The 16,303-nt window shown below is 55.4% G+C and overlaps 2 protein-coding genes across 6 annotated transcripts; both read right to left on the reverse strand.

Moving 5' to 3' along the window:
* Nucleotides 1-5,159: 5,159 nt before the first annotated feature.
* Nucleotides 5,160-9,885, reverse strand: TRIM65 (tripartite motif containing 65). Of its 5 annotated transcripts, XM_047833564.1 has the most exons (6): nt 9,013-9,878; nt 7,664-7,759; nt 7,177-7,410; nt 6,885-7,056; nt 6,684-6,749; nt 5,163-6,149 (listed from the first exon to the last, which is right to left on the reverse strand). In XM_047833564.1, exons 1-6 carry the CDS (start codon nt 9,454-9,456, stop codon nt 5,575-5,577), a joined length of 1,587 nt encoding a protein of 528 aa, XP_047689520.1. In that variant the 5' UTR covers nt 9,457-9,878; the 3' UTR covers nt 5,163-5,574. The 5 variants fall into 5 exon arrangements, with proteins under 5 accessions (XP_047689518.1, XP_047689521.1, XP_047689517.1 ...); XM_047833562.1 differs by having other exon boundaries at nt 5,160-6,149; nt 6,684-7,056; nt 7,177-7,353; nt 9,013-9,885; XM_047833565.1 differs by lacking the exon at nt 6,684-6,749 and having other exon boundaries at nt 5,162-6,149; nt 9,013-9,881.
* A 1,137-nt stretch (nt 9,886-11,022) lies between these two features.
* Nucleotides 11,023-16,090, reverse strand: MRPL38 (mitochondrial ribosomal protein L38). Its single transcript, XM_047833567.1, has 9 exons — nt 15,940-16,090; nt 15,654-15,833; nt 14,162-14,296; nt 13,867-14,075; nt 13,268-13,340; nt 13,083-13,128; nt 11,952-12,110; nt 11,576-11,712; nt 11,023-11,376 (listed from the first exon to the last, which is right to left on the reverse strand). The coding sequence occupies exons 1-9, from the start codon at nt 16,004-16,006 to the stop codon at nt 11,240-11,242; spliced, it is 1,143 nt and encodes a 380-aa protein (XP_047689523.1). The 5' UTR covers nt 16,007-16,090; the 3' UTR covers nt 11,023-11,239.
* Nucleotides 16,091-16,303: the final 213 nt, after the last annotated feature.

The following is a 16,303-nucleotide window of genomic DNA, read 5'->3' on the forward strand; positions in this document are numbered from 1 at the left end:
CTTTTTAGTAAACTTACAACTATCCTAAAATGTAAAGTTCATTAAAAATAATTGAGGGTGCCTGTGGCTCAGTTGGTTAAGCATCTGACTCTTGATTTCGGCTCAGGTCATGATCTCACAGTTGTGGGATCGAGCTTTGGGCCAGGCTCTGTGCTGACAGTATGGTGCCTGCTTGGGATTCTCTCTCTCTCTCTCTGCCTCTCTCCCTCGACTTGTGCCCTCTCTCTCTCTCTCTCTCTCTCTCTCTCTCTCTCTCAAAAAAAAAAATATATATACATATATAATAATTGAGACAATTCTTCCTACTGTCCCACCAGGCTCCCTGTTGGCAAGAGTCCAAAGTGGAAGGAATAAAGGGGTGAGGGGCATTCCATTCAGAAGTGGGGCTTAACCTTTCTCATCATGCCAGGGCCCCTCTCGAAGCCTGGTGCAGCCCTTTCCAAACTAATGCTTAAAAAAAATTTTTTTTAAATGTTTATTCATTTTTGTGAGAGAGAGACACAGCGTGAGTGGGGGAGGAGCAGAGAGAGAGGAAGACACAGGATCTGAAGCAGGCTCCAGGCTCTGAGCTGTCAGCACAGAGCCCGATGCGGGGCTCGAACCCACGAACTGTGAGATCATGACCTGAGCAGGTGTCAGACGCTTAACTGACTGAACCACCCAGCCGCCCCTCCAAAGTAATGCTTTTAAAAATGCATAGGAGTTCATGGAAATCAATTACACTGAAGTATACGTACAATAAGAAAGTTAATTTGTGGGGTGCCTGGGTGGCTCAGTTGGCTAAGCGAACGACTCTTGATTTTGGCTCAAGTCATGATCTCACAGTTTTGTGAGTTTGAGCCCCGCATTGAACTCAGTGCTGACAGTGTGGAGCCTGCTTGGGATTCTCTCTCTCTCTCTCTCTCTCTCTCTCTCTCTGCCCCACCCCTGCTCATGCTGTCTCTCTCTCAAAATAAAAAAACAAACTAAAAAAAAACCCCAAACCCCAAATGTGTGTTAAAGTTGTATATGTGTTTCTTTAACACAATAAATGACAACATCTGATGGAGGCCTAACAATTAACATATATATTTCAAATAGTGATGAACAGAAGTGATATTTAAGGTTCTCTGCCACCACATGATGTGCTACGAAAATATTTGCTGTTTCTATTGGTGGCAAGTCACGGATACTGTTAATTCCACTATGGTCTGTTCTCTCCATTCGTAATAGCAAGAAATGCTAAATTTCAGTTTAGAGAATGGTGAAAATACGGAGAATTTTCTCACCAAGACCCCCAGTTTATGAATGTCTAGTTTAGAAAGATGCTATGCAGAGCCTCCTTACATCTTTCCCGGAAGGAGAGAAGAAAACTAAGATCTATGAAATGTTCAAAGAGGGGTGCAATCCTGGGGGACTCACAGGAAGGCGGAGCTCACGGAGGCCCGTGTGGAGGAAGTGGCATCTGAGCTGGGCTTTCATGGGTCGCTAGGACTCGGCCGTGCGACAACTAGGGTGGGAAGAGATCTTCCAGCAGAGGAGTAGCAGAGGGAACCGGCCTGGGTGTGCCCAGTTTGGCAGGAAGGCGGGTAATGAGTTCCATACGTTGGTTTCCACACGGATCCCTGCTTGATCATGACTGCCGCTTGTTTGCCAAGACCCAGGAACAGTTTGGAGGCTCAGGCATCCGCGCCACCCTGCTCCAGGGCTTGGCGGCCGGGCTGCCTGGGCTTGCCGAGTCCACAGACCCGCCTGGTTCTGGAGGAGTGAGGGGTGCCGCTGGGAGTGTATATGGACAAGTCCCAGCTAACGTTCTGCTTCCCACCCCCGAGCCTGTTCAGGAAGATCTGCTTCCCTAGGAAAGCGGAGAGATGTGATTTGTCAAGATGGTGGTGTTTGAATATTTCATTTCCATTATTGAAGCTTTAAGTTTGCCCCACGTATTCATTCTTTTTGAAATGAATTGGCTCTTAAGGGGAAAAGGTAACTGGCACTTTTGAGGTCTGCAGGAGCGTGTTCACACCTGCATCTCACTCTGCCTTTGCGAGAACTATGTCACGAAGAAGGGGAAATGGAATTCCGACAGGTTACACATCTTGCCAGAGGTCATATAGCCAGTCCCGTGGAGCAGGCAGGATTGAAACCCAGAAAGTGCAACCTGAAAATAATCCTAAACCTCGTATATGAACCCGTTTATCAGGCTGCAGTATTGCTTGGAAGGAAAAAAAAAAAAAGGTCAAACAGAAACAAAAACAAATGAGCAAAAGCAGTCATTACAAATGGGAGTAATTAGCTAGTCATTCCTAGCCTGGCTTTGCATCTATGAAATTGAAACGGGATCCACGCCATGTCCCACGGTTGCACTTAATGGTTCTGATGTACTTGAAAATGTTTAATTTGTATTTATTTCAAAATAGAGAAAATTTGACAAGCAATTTAATGAGGCTTATAACAAAAGCTGGGACTTCTGTGTCCCACCTGCTGCACATTCTTGCTCCCACAGACCACCAGTGTCAACTTTTACCTGTTACTTTTAGCATTTGCCTCCTCATCCGTAAAGCACATGCTCACAGGCCTTGAACATCTGCGTGCATGTTTGTGCTCCAGTTTCTGGAGACTTAAATTCTTTATCACTTCTCTTTTGTGTTGAATTCTTTGTTGCTTGGGTCCCAGGTCTTCTATCCCTTTCATTGATTTACCTCTTTATTTTTGGAAAGTACACGTCCTGGGGGCTTCCTGAGAATAGATGTGAAAGTGCCTGCTAAGGTCTTTGCTCAAGCTTTGACACTGACAGACAGTTTGGATGGGTATGGAATTCTGGAACGGGAAATCCTTTGCCCTCAGAAAGCCTGGCTCCATTGTCTTCTAGCTGCTAATCCCATGTTACCATGCTGCTCCCTCCCATCCCTTCCTGCCTGAGGGTGAGCAGCCCCCAATCTGACTCCCTCAACTCTCCTGGCACCGAAGGCCCTGGTCTTTTAAAAATCTCTCCTGTCCCCCTGCCCTGCCCCTTTCTGCTTATGTGCCCATCCTCCTGATTCTGCCTCACAGGAGCCCAGAAACTGGAGGCGTGGGGCACATATGCTGGAAAAACCCACAGGCTAATCAAACGTGTCCCCTTTACAAACGTTACACCCCAAAGTCCGTGCTCTTTTCCCTCTCTCCCAATGCATTTTTCCTGGAGAGGAGACAGACTTCCGCCAGAATCACATGGACCAAGGGAACTCCATTGGAAGCAGCTTTCCAACAGATTCGTAAATGCTTGCCCCACACCTCCTAGGGAAGCACAGTCTTCAAAAATGGCAGCGGCAGCTCATTGTATGTAAATAAAGGTTAAGTCACAATAAAGAACACTCCCAAGGAACAACATGGAAAGAACTAACAACCTGATAAAAAGTAGTATCATAGAATAAAGACCCCAAACACTTCCCCCACAGAAACGGAAGGGGGCCGTTCTTCCTTTCTCTCACCTTCTCAGAGTGTGGACACAGCCCATCGACACACGTGCTGGGGCTTTTGGTTGTGGGGGTGGGGGTGGGGGGAGGATGGTTACAATCTGTACAAGGTAGGGGGACGGGGGGGGGGGGGGGGAGGGAGGCGGCAGCCGGTGATGCCAGCCACTTGGCCAGCCCAATCCTGCTTCCTCTTCTGCTGGGTCTCTTAGCATCTGTCAACCCCGCCGTACAGCAAGGTGACCGCCTGGTGTCATTCCTGTCAGGCTGCCCAGTGCGAAAGCGCCCCCCTCATGTTTGGCAAGTCCCCAACGTAGGAGTCTCACTAGAAGCCCCTTGCCCAGGTTGTACCAATCAGAAGCCTGGCCCTGCCCTTGAACAGGGAGCCACAGGCTGGGGAAGCAGCTGCACGATGGAGTGTGCGACCCTCGCAGCAGCTGGCATCAGGTTACAAGGTAGGAGGGAGATCTAATTTTTACAAATACAGAAATATTTTGTATTTTTTTGGAGTATGTGTTTTGGCATGTGTTATCCTTAAAAAATTTTTATTGTGAAATATTTACACACGAGCATATGAAACATATATGCACAGCATAAGAAGTGAAAAGCAAACATCCTTGTAACCACCACCCAGATCAAGAAGCAGAATGTTTTAAGTAATAAAATGACAGTTGCCTTAGGTCCCAGCAACCCTACTTCCAGAAACACAAACAAATAAATGTCCAGGGATCCTGCGGGGAAGCATCTTCTGAGTAGGAAAAACAGAAGCAAAGGAAGCCAGCACTGTTCTGTTGCCTATACGTATCAGTGCGCTTAATCCCCACACCCTGTGTTGGGATGACGGGGGCTGAGGCTGCGCCCAGATGGCGGGGGCGAGGAGGGAATAGTCGGCCTGACTCCAGGTTGATACATTTTGGCCTTCTGTATAAAAAGAAAATCTTCCAGTGCTAGTTATTTTTCCCTTGAGGAACTCCACTGAGAATTTAGCCTACATTCGTAGCCATGGATATGGCCAAAGCTTCCTGCTCAAAAATATTCACCGTGGCCAAATTTTTACAGCCCCAAATAAAACAACATGAATGTCCCATACAGGTTCCCCGGGGCTACCCAAAAGCAGAGCATTCTCACGAAATTGTTCACGGGCGGAAACGGCACGCGGCAGACTACCCCTGGCTTTCGCAAACTTGAGGTTCTGCCACTTTGCTGTATGAAAAACCTCCCTTAGTACCTGTTTTCAGGTAACTGAAGAAAGCCGAAACCATGCTAATATAGGTCTTTAATAAGAGAAGTGGAGGGGCACCTGGGTGGCTCCGTCGGTTGAGCATCCGACTTCGGCTCAGGTCATGATCTTGCAGATCACAGGCTCGAGCCCCGCGTTGGGCCCTGTGCTGACAGCTCGGAGACTGGAGGCTGCTTCGGATTCTGTGTCTCCCTCGCTCTCTGACCCTCCCCCGTTCATGCTCTGTCTCTGTCTCAAAAATAAATAAACATTAGGGGCGCCTGGGTGGCTCAGGCAGTTAAGCGTCCGACTTCGGCTCAGGTCATGATCTTGAGGTCCATGAGTTCAAGCCCTGCGTCAGGCTCTGTGCTGACACCTCAGAGCCTGGAGCCTGTTTCAGATTCTGTGTCTCTCTCTCTCTCTGACCCTCCCCCGTTCATGCTCTGTCTCTCTCTGTCTCAAAAATAAATAAACGCTAATAAATAAATAAACAAACAAACATTAAAAAATAAAATAAAATAGAAAAATTACAAAGACTATTTATATGGTAATCATTCAGGGAAAAATTTTAATACCGTGAAAAATGCTTGTGCTGAGTAAAAAAGGCAAAAAAAATCCCACCTCAATTGTTTACAAAATGTAATCACAAGGATATACCAAAGAGACTAAGATATGCCAAAATGTTACGAGAAGAGAGAGAAGGAGGTAAAAATCGCTTTTCTCTAGGTTTTCTCCAGGAATTGGTTGTGCTTTGCTTCCCACCCCAGGCCCCGTCCCTTTGGTCTACATGACATTCAAGGGAGGTGAGCTGCAGCGAAGTGTGTTGTTGTGCCTCCTGTGCGGCGAGGTCCGGACCGCACACACTCTCCAGCAGGAACAGGGGCCCATGGGCGCCACACTAGCCTCTGAGGCCCGGGCAGCACCTCAGCTGGGCCCCGCGGCCTCTTCCTGGAGTCCCGGAGGGAGCTTGGCCTCAGGCCGGTGGCACAGGGTCAAAGTCCTACCCTCCAGGAGCCAGAAGACGGGGTAGAGGGGCTGGGTGAAAATGGCGTGGAAGGTATGTAGGGGCTGGGCCTTGGGCTCCAGGCTGTAGAAGGTGAGGCGGCCAGAGGCCAGGTCCAAATCCATGCCCAGGAGCCGCCCGGACACCCCTGGGAGGCGCCGGGCCTCCCCGTTGTGCCAGGCCTGGGCCCTGTCCTCCTGAACACAGAGCCCCCAGGAGCTAGGCCCACGCCCAATGTTGTCTGTGTGGGGCCCCTGCTTGTGCCGTGAAAGTTCTGGATAGGCGACGCCCAGTGTCACTGAGTGATTAGACGTGCGCACCTCCCAGTAGTGTCGACCGTTCCGGAAGCTCTGGGCACATTGCACCTGCCAGAGCTGGAAGCTGTGTGGCCCGGCCAGGTCCCGGGGCTTGTGACGGTGCTTTACCTGCTGGCCCTGCTGAGACAGGTAGAGGTGGCAATTGGCGCTGTCTGGGTCGAAGGTCAGATTGCGATAATCTGTCAGGGACAGATGGATGGGAGGTGAGCGGGTAGGTGTCTATCTGCCATTCTGTCCCCGGAGGGAGAAATGGCAACTGAAGCTTCCCCAATGCACACCAAGCGTCTGCCAGGCACACAGCCAGCGGAGCAGGCACTGGGCACCAGAGCGGGAGTCTGTCTTCGCCACAGCCCTGGGTGGAAACTTCTATCCACCTCATTTCAAAGATGAAGAAACTGAGGCTCCCGGAAGTAACCTAACTTGGTAACAAGTGGAAGAATCATAACTGATCCCAGGTTTGCATGCCCAGAAATCTCCGTATCCCTGTATTGGCTCCACATGTAAGAAGTTTATATCCTACGACATGTGTGTGTGGTGGCCACAGACCCAAGGAAGGGCAGAGAACAGACACCCTGGACAGGGCAGTCACAGCACGTGCCCCCTCCACGTACTCACACAGACGTGCACACATGCTCGCGTGTACTCACGTGGTGTACACACGGTTGCACAACGCACACACGCCTATGCACACACACCCGTGCCGGTCTCCTTACTCTGCCAGAGTTTCCTCCTCAGTGGGCAAACCGGGCTTGGGACTGGTGCCAGGGGACCTGGGGCCTCTAGGAGGCAAAGAAGTGTTAGGGCAGTGACGGGGAGAGAGCTCATGGGGGGCAGGGTCCTGACCCCACTCCCACCGGCTGTGGGAGGGCCAGCTGGGCCCGGAGGGGTAGAGAGAGATCTGGGGTCAGCCTTACCCACGGGGCCCAAATCAGCAGCCTCAGCCGGTGCCCTGGGGTGGCTCCCCTCATCCAGGAGGAGACCATACAGCCGGCTCAGTGACTCCACGCCAGCCAGCTGCTGCTCTTCGTCCCACTGCAGAGGAGCCAGGGGCCTAAGAGGGCCTGGGGGTGCCAGGAGCTGTGATTCCTGAGCCCCAGGGACAGTTGCAGTAAGCCTGTGCACGAGGTGCAGGGTCGCTGGTCGACCTGTGCAGGGTCAGCCAGCAACCTGTACACGAGGTGCACCTGTCGCCCCGAGATCCGGTACCTGGAGGAAGGTCTGGTCATCCAACTGCTCCAGGAGGTCCCGGACCCTGCGGTCGTAGTGAGCCAGGGCTTCCAGGTGGCCCCGCAGTCGCCGTTCTTCATCCTGGGCCTGTGTTAGTGCCTGTGTCTTGGCCACCTCGATGTCCGTCAGTGCCAAGGTCCGCCGCATCTCCAGGGCCTGCAGCAGGCAGCTGAATTTGCTGGAGACTACGGAGGCCAGGGTGCAGGCCGAGCTCTGAGTGGGCAAAGGAGTCGCCTAGGGTGGCTGGGGCCAAGGCTGCCCCCTGGACTGCGGGGTGGTGTGGGGAGCCAGGGCCCCTGGAACCGTTCTTCCCCCCCCCACCCCCGCTCAGCCCCTCCCTCCCTGCTGCCAGGAGGCATTTCCAAGGTAGCTCGCACCTGCTACCCAGTGTCCCAGGGATCCATTGGTGGCTGCCTGAAGGGCACGGCATGAGGAGGTAGTGAGGTAGAACAGACGGGCCTCGTACCTGGATCTGGCTGCTTTGCTCTTGCAATTCCTTTAGCTGGCTCTCAGCCTCGGTGGCCTGCTGCTGGGTGACCTCCAGCATGGCTCTCAGCTGGGCCTGTGGTGCCCACAGTGGGAACAAGTGACAAGAAGAAGCCAGTTAGTAAACAAACATCTGTAGATGCGGGGCGTCCCCTCCCAGGGCCACCCCCAGCAAGGCAGACCAGTGGGCCAGCACACAGAGCACCAGCCTCGGTCTCAGCACCCCGGGTGAACTGGGTTAGTGTCCCAGGGAGATCTGGACAAAGCCCGTTCCCAACCTGGAACAGGGAGGTACACAGGCAGAGCAGAGGCCTTTGGCTTTACACCTGACCTCCAGTCCCTCTTGCAAGCTGAGCAACCTGGGGCAGAGCACCCACTGTCTCTGGGCTGTAAACCCACCCCGCACTACCCCCAGGCAATAAATGGTGGGAGCGGTACTTCTGGCTTCAGCTCAAAGCACCAAAGCTAATTGGGAAGTGGGTGGTGTAGTGCATGCACGAGGCAGGTTCCTCCAAATACCGGCCAGTCCTCAGCCCCAGCTCTGGGCATGAGGGGAAGAGGGCACCCCTATTTGCGACTCCTCTGGTACCCTTGAGGGTAGAACATCGTGCTTTCCTGAAAACGGGACAAAGCACCATTCCCTGCCCTTGCTCAAGAGCCTGTCTTGCTTCTCCTTCTCTTGGCCACACTTCATGAGGCAGGAACCATCATGATCCCCACTTCAAAGATGAGGAAATGGGACACGGAAATTGATAATTTGGCCAAAGCCATCAGATCTTCCTAAGCCCGATGCCTGTGTCTTTGTCCAGGCCCCTTGGCCTCCAGCGTTCCATCATATGCTGCATGCAGAAAGGGGGGGGGGGACCTCTTCTGGTTCCACCTGAGTCTCCCCCAGGGACGGGCATCTGTCCTTCTCACACCCCGCATCACTTCCCTCTAGCAAAACATGGTCCCTTAGGCATGTGTGTGCCACCTGGTGGTACCACCTGCCACTCCCTCCTTGTTGTCATCTGCTGGCCTTCACTGCAAACTTCCGAGCTCAGAGCCTCAGCAGGAGCATTCTATTCTCTGTGACTTCAGCAGCCACAGGGTTTATCCTCCAACACTCCAGCGCTTGGACCCTTGGCGTCCTCACCACTTTCTTCACTCCGTTTCAGCCACTCAGTCCTGGGGCCTCACCCTGGGCCTGTCACCAGCTCCGAAATCTCTATTTCAAGCACCTGTTTTCTCCTTCTATCCGGGACCACAAACATCCCAAAGCCGCCTCCTGCTTAAGCTGTCCGCCCCAGCCTAGGCGCCTAAAGACAGGGCAGGGCACTCCGGTGTCACCTCGCGTTCCCGACGCTCAGTGTCCAGCAGCGCCCGCTCGTGGAGGCGACACTCGTTCACGGTGCATGCGCTGCACACGCAGCGACCCTCCGTGCGACAGAAGAGCTCGAGGGGCTGCCCGTGCCGGAGACAGCGCGCGCCCGGCCCGGAGCCGGGGGCCGGGGCGGGGTCGGGGCCGAGAGCCGGAGCGGGGTCGGGATCGGGAGCCGGGGCAGGCCCGGCGCGCATCAACTCGAGCACGCCGGTGAGGGCCACATTGCGGCGCAGCTCGGCGCCGTCGGGGAAGTGCTCCCGGCACTCGGGGCACGCCCTGTCGCGGCAGCCCCACCAGTCCCGGATGCAGTCCCCGCAGAAGTTGTGGCCGCAGGGCAGCGTCACCGGCTCCAGGTAGAGCTCCAGGCAGATGGCGCAGGTCAGCTTGTCTTCCAGCTTCTGGGCGTCCATGGCGGTGGCGGCGCCTCGTAGAGCCGGCAGGGATGGGGCCTCGGCGAGGGGGCGGGGCCTCGGCGAGGGGGCGGGCAGCGCAGGGCCTGGGTGCGGCGGGGAGGAGCCGGGACGCCCCGCGACCGTCGCCTCCCGTGCCAGCCGCGCCTCGGCCGTCGCCGCACCGGCCTCCTCCCTTCTGTCGAGGCTCCGAGTCACCCCAGGTGGGAGTTGGGCTCCGGCTCCCGGTGGTTCCACCCTGGGAACTCCATCCCGTTGCTCCAAACCCTCGTTAAGCAGCTCCTGGGGGGGGGAGGAGGGTGGTGTTGGGGAGCGGCCCCCACCTACAGAGACAAGAACTTTTGGGAACCCCGTTGGGCTTGGGACGCTCCTCCTGCCTGAGGGTCACCACGGAACCCCTTACGGGCCCATCTGAAAACCTGAACAGCAGCTACTTCCCAGCAGCTTTGGCGATTAAATGAGGCTGCGCGGGGTTGTGCCTGGCAGTAAGAGCACTGGGCACACAGGCTCTCTCCTGATGGGAGGTGTTCTGCTGCCCTTTTCCTTGGGCGGAGTTTCAGGCATTTGCCAGATTGGGGTATCTCCTTTCTCTAGGCCACGCCAAATTTTGGTTCTTTTAAAGTAAACAGCGAGGTGGAAATTTCTGGTCACCAACACAGACCAATCCACAGTGTTTTTTTCATACCCCCTTTTAGTGGAAACCCAAAGCAACCTTCAGCTGGCCTTGGAATCCTCTCTCCGTGTGGGTCCCCTGCTGGGGAGTTCCTTGTTTGCAGATGCAAGCTCTTCTGGAAGAAGAGCTCCCTTTTTATAGAGGTCCCCCTGCAGCTGAGCACAGGAGAGGGGTCCTGGCTCTGACCCACCTGCCCTGGGGCAGTGTGCTGGCCCAGCGTGAGCTGGAGGAGGATTACTTCTGGTTTCTCTAACCAACCTGGCTTAGTTTTGAGGCAGGATGCCCGCTCACCGCAATGCAGCAAGCATTAGGTCTTCTGTAATACATGAAGCTCCTCTTCCCGGAAAAGGTGCACTGGTGTCCTCCTGACTGGCTACTTAGGAGAAATAATACTGTAACCAGCCAGTGAGGCTGCACGGGCTTTCTGGGCCCCAAGCAGGGGTGTGCCAGAGTAGCCGATGCCAGGGTCTGCCCCTGTACTGTGAATTCAACGGCAAGGGGACAATGCTTGGGGCTGGCAAAGCTCTTTCAAGAGGCCTGTGGGAGCAACCAAGCCCCACTGCCTGCCTTCTGTACCTGTCTCTGGCCACTCGATCTCAGGGCCCGACACCCTCGGGAGGTGGAGGTGAGGGGCCACCTCCTGAGGCGGGAGGCAGTTCTCTTTCCATTCGTGAAGCATGACAAATCCATCGTGGGGTTGGAGGAGGGAGCGCTGGCTGCTCCCGAACACAGACTCAGACGAGCTATGGCAAAAATCATCTTTGGGGCACCTGGGGGGCTCAGCCGGTTAACAGTCTGACTCTTGATTTCAGCTTAGGTCATGATCTTACAGTTCGAGTTCGATGCCAGTGTTGGGCTCTGTGCCCCTCCCCCCTCAAAATAAATAAACAAACTTAAAAAAAAATCATCTTTATTCACATGTCCCACCCCTGCTACCATCTTCGGAGAGCTCTCTTCACTCCCAAACCCTGGGCCTGCTGGCAGGGCCACAGAGGAGCTGCCTCAAGCAGGACCCAGAAGCTGGCCCTGTGGCACTGTGTCTTTATTGTTCCTGCTGGTGGAGCCTGAGAGGCTTAGTCCACTTTCTGGGGTGGGTGGCACTCTGATCACTTAGTAGATACCGTAGGTGGGTTCGTGACTGTCCCTGTACCGGTCCAGGTAGCGCAGGGGCTGCCGGTGGGGGAAGCGCTTCTGCTTGGGGTGGTAAGGGGGTGGCCGCACAAACTCAAACACTGGCTCCCGCATGTCTGCGGGAAGAGGGAGTGTGGGTGTGGACTGAGGCAAGCCTGAGCCCCTTCCCCTTGTCTGCTAACCCGGGACTGCCCAGCCAGCCCACCCAAGGTGGCCCTCCTGAAAGGCACTACTCCCTGGCAGGTCAGGAGAGGTCTGTGAGCTCAGGCCACCGCACCCCCCCCAGCCCCCACCCCTAGCCCACTCTGGCCTTACCCAGAAGCCGGTGGAAGATGTGGGTGACGGAATCATCCCAGCGGCACTGGAAAAAGGCCAGGCCAGCCGGTGTCATGGCTTCCTGGTGTTTCTTGTAGAAATCAAAAGTGTGGAAGGTCCTTTGGGCAAGCTGATAGCTATAAGAAGATGGGGAGCATTTAAGAGCAGGGAATGAGGCATCAGAGCCCCACACCCCACCTCCAGCCCCACAGGCAATCCTGAGAAGCCCCTTATGGTCTGCACAACTACCCTTCTGCCCGTCTCAAGTGTAAGAGACAGGAGAACTGAGCAGGGCAGACCATTCCTGGGAAGGTGGCCTGAGGCCTGGGTGGCGAGAGGGAATGGGGCCGGGAGAGGGGCTGGACGTGTAGATTACCAGGGTGAGGGCCGGGTGTCCCCAGAGAAGTCAATTAGCTTGTCCTGCTTGAAGAGCAGGAAAGCAAAACGGTGGAAGCCGGAGCCTCGGGCAGGGAAGGGGGGCAGGTACGGACACGTCTCCTGTCCTTCAGCCACCCTGTTGCCTGGGATGTTGGTTCTGGTGGGAGGAAAAGGATCCATTAACTGACACTCAAGAAAGGCGGCAGCTGGAGTGCTCCCTAGAGGTGCTATCACTCCCTCGGAGGACACCCCCTAACATGACCTTCATCGAACAGTGAAGCAGGAGGCATAGTTCTGTGAACCCGCGGACGGACCACTCACTTGGAAACAGTAGCGGTTCAGAGGCTGAGGACAAGAGTCCTAGAGATGGTCAACAAGAGGATGAGGTCTAGCGCCCTGTTTATAGGCCATGGGGAGCCGGTGGGGCCACCACGGCCTTTTGGGCTGGACAGCCACACTATCTTTGGGCTGTCCCTGTGTTTCCCGAAGGCTCTGGGGTCTGTCAGGCAGTGTGAGCCCGCTCTGGCACCACAATGGCTACTATACCTCCCCTAGATATAACTCCCTGGAGGGTCCTGCTGTACACGTTGGTAACTGCAGTTAACTAAAAATGGTAGAAACCAGCCTCCCGGGTACTGGTCCCAATTACCCATCAGTCCCAAAGCTGGGGTCAACTGCCTGACCTCTGCCCCCCTGGCCCCAGAGCCAAAGGCCACTGAGAAAACAAAAGGCAGCCCAGCTCGGGCAGCCCCAGCTGCCAGGGGTCTCTCACTGTCCTTTTCGCATCTGATTGTCACAGAACCCCTCAGGGAGGCTAAAGCATGGGGTGGCATCACCCTGGTTTTACACAGCAGGAAATGAGTTCAGGGAGACCAACAGGCCTGTTGGCAACAGCTAAGACCTAATGCCTGCTTTTTCTTCTGGACCTGTCTTCAGCCAGTGAGTGGATCACAGGGCTCTTGGTGGCATCAGAGAGCAGAGGGGAGGGGCTGCCACCTGCGGTGGGAGGTTAATCCAAAGGTCCACAGTTAATCCTCGGTGGAGCCGAGACTAAAATTCAGGGGCAGCTCTTTCCAGGATCCAGGGCTCCCTCACATGCCTCTGACCATTCCCCCCCCCAGGTACTTACACCAGCCAGTGGATGTATTCAGCATCCGGCTCCAGCAGGTGTCCATCTGTACACAAACAGAGCCCACTGACTGAGGGGCCCCACGAGCACCCGGCCCCACCCCTACTACCCCCCCCCCCCCCCCCCGAGCCCTGGCCCATGGGAGGCGAGGGAGGCAGGAGGCCTGGTGAGCCCCAGACACCTACCCAAATTGGTGAGCAGCAGTGTCCATATGGAACCCTTGTCTGCCTCATAGGTCACCTCTGGGGCCTGGGCAGCCTGGCGGGGAGACAACAGGGAAGGTGTCACCCCCATCAGGGATAGACCAGCTGCGGTAAACAGACCTTTCTGGAGGACAGGAGTCTGAGGGAGCTTGGGGGAAGGGAGAGCCCGCTCTGATTCAAACACCCTTGACAGTCCCTTGAGAGGCAGGTCAGCAGAGAAGCTTGTAGAAGGAACCCTGCAGAGTTGCCTATCCGCTCTCTATCCAAACCACAAGGCGGCCCTCACATCAACGGACAGAGGCTAGGAGGGCACTCCGAAGACAGGGGGCCAGGAGTCTGCCCAGACAGGGCTTCTTTTTCTTTCATTTTATATTCCTTCTCTGGTGATTATTGTGGTGTTTACCAGGGGATCAAAAGGGGGAAAAGAACAAAGCCCCAAATCAGCCTACGTAGATGGCATGCTTGTGCCCTTTACCACCATAAAAACTGCCTCTGCAAGTGCTTTCCGCAAGGAGCTGTCTGTGGTCCTGCAGTGGGCTGTCTGTCCACAGGGTGCGGGGAGGGGCACAAATAAGCAGTACCTCTGTTGGAGTAATCTCGTTGCCGTGGTATACAGGCATCAAGTCGTCCTCCCCCACGGCATAGGCCACGTGCAGGGGGACGCGGGGTACGAAGGTGGCACCATGGAACAGGTCTCGATAGAGGCCGTAGTACTCAGCCAGACGCTGCTTATGATAGGGGCCACAGGTCCTCTCCCACTCGGCCCGCACCGCCTCCAGTGGGATGCGAGCTGGTAAGGAATGATGCTGCTTAGGATGCAGGGCCGGGGGGGGGGGGCACTCGGGGGGCCCCCCTACCCTCATGGGGGGAGCTTACCTGTGCGGAGGCGGGCGGCTCGCTCCTCCTCTGGGTTGGCCCGCAGCTCCCGGAGGACCCGTTTCCGCTCCAGCAGCTGTTGGGTCCGGCTGACCTTGGGTGGAGGGAGCCCGATGTCAACCTTGTCTTTGGGATCTGGGGAGGGAAGGTATACATACTGGAGAAAGTGGGAGCAAGTCTCAGTGAAGCTGCCTATCCCTGCCTAGTCTTCCAACTCGCCCAAGCTTTACCCTTTAATTCACGAAACTCAATCAATACTGTGCAGTCTGCTTCACAGGCCCGAACGGGGTCCAGGTGCTAAGCAAAGTGGGTTCAACTTGAGACTGCGTTTTCTGATCCCTAAACCAGGTCACACTGCCTGGGTCATGGGAAATGCAGGTGGATGATCATCCCAATTATGGCTGGGATGACCTTCAAGCCTGTTCACACCTGGACACAGACATGAACCTGAGTTCCTGGTAGGATAATGAGCTGAAGCCAGATAAAGCCTTAAAGAAGCACACTTCTCACGCTTTAATGGACACACCATCCAAGTCACCTGGGAAGTTTTGTTAAAATTCAGATTCTGAATCAGCAGGTCAATGTGAGGCCGGAGATTTCTCCTTTCCTAACAAGCACCTAGGTAGTGCCTATGCTGCTGGTCTCAGAACATGCTTTGAAAAACACCGGCCCAAATGACTTTCAATCCAATACCTTTTTCCATTTACGTTAGACGGTAACAATAAGGAAGATGCACTGAACTCTCGTCAGAGATGGCATTTCTCTAAAAAAATTCCAATGGACTGCATCCTTTAATACAGCAATTTTGTGACACAGACACAACTTTTATTTTACACTGAGGAAAGCGAAGCTCAGGCAAGCCACTCTGAGATGGGGAAAATGAAGGGCTCCATAAAAATCTGCTTTTTGCTCCTTTCCCTGCCTCTTTTGAGTTTATTTATTTATTTTGAGATAGAGACAGAGCGTGTGAGCAGGGGAGGGGCAGAGAGAGGGGAAGAGAGGATCCCAAGCAGGTTCCAAGCTGCCAGAGGAGAGTCCGACCTGGGGGTCGAACCCATGAACCATGAGATCACCTGAGCCGAAATCAAGAGTTGGGACGCTTAACCAACCGAACCAAGACGTCCCTGCCTCCACCTCCCCACCCCCCACCTCCCGCTTTTTAATGGAAACTCTACGGCCAACGTGAGGCTTGAACTCTAGACCCTGAGATCAAGAATGGCATGCTCTACCAACTGAGCCAGCCAGGCGCCCCTTCCTGCCTCTATTTTTGCTACGACCTGCATCTCCACTTTACAGATGCCTCTTAATATCCTTTGTAAGAGACATTTCTTTAGATGATATAACATCTAAAGAAGGACCAGGTGAGAATGACAAGATAAAGCCATCATATATGTGTATTCCAGACCATCAGCGCTAGACATCTTGAAGCCAAGCTCCCCTGGCTCCAAGGAGTAGCGCTTGCGTCCTCATCTTGGTTCCGGCCGCCGCGCACCTGACTCCTCGCAGAAGTACTCCCGGTACGTCCGCCACCAGTGCGGGTTCCGCGCCTCCTGCTCCGCCCGGCGCCGGTAACGGTCGAAGCTTCGGTACTTCTCCAGCCGCTCCAGGTTGCTCACATCGATGTCCTCGTTGGGCATCGGCCCCAGAGGGGCGGTCCGGCGACTCAGGGCGGCTGCGGGCAGAGTGCGGGACGTGAGGCCGGGGGCGGACGCTGGCTCGAGCTCCGCGGTTTGGTCTTTACGGGGACCTCCAGGAGCCCCCCACCTCAGACCCCTCACCCGCAGTGCTGAAGCTCCGCCACCTCCGACTTCCATACAGCGCGGCTCGCCACCAGGGCGCCGCCATCTTCCCTGGGACCCGGCAGAGGTGGCCAGAGCAGTGCCTGAGCGCACGGCGGAGGCCCCGCCCCTGGGCTCGCGTCCTGGAAGCCACGCCCCCACCCGGGCCCCAGACTCCACCTTCCCGGAGGCAAGCGCTCCCTCCTCCGGTGCGGAGGTGGCGGCGGGCGCCCTGCGCCCTGACTCCGGAAGTGCCGGGTGGCCGGCGGGGCGGAGCTGCGCGCGGTCCGGGCCCCTGCCCGCGGCCGGCCACCAGGGGGCGGCAGACCCATAGCTTGCCCCTCTGCGAATGCGGACACCCAGG

This window comes from Prionailurus viverrinus, chromosome E1, assembly GCF_022837055.1.
Source record: "Prionailurus viverrinus isolate Anna chromosome E1, UM_Priviv_1.0, whole genome shotgun sequence".
Lineage (NCBI taxonomy): Eukaryota > Metazoa > Chordata > Mammalia > Carnivora > Felidae > Prionailurus > Prionailurus viverrinus.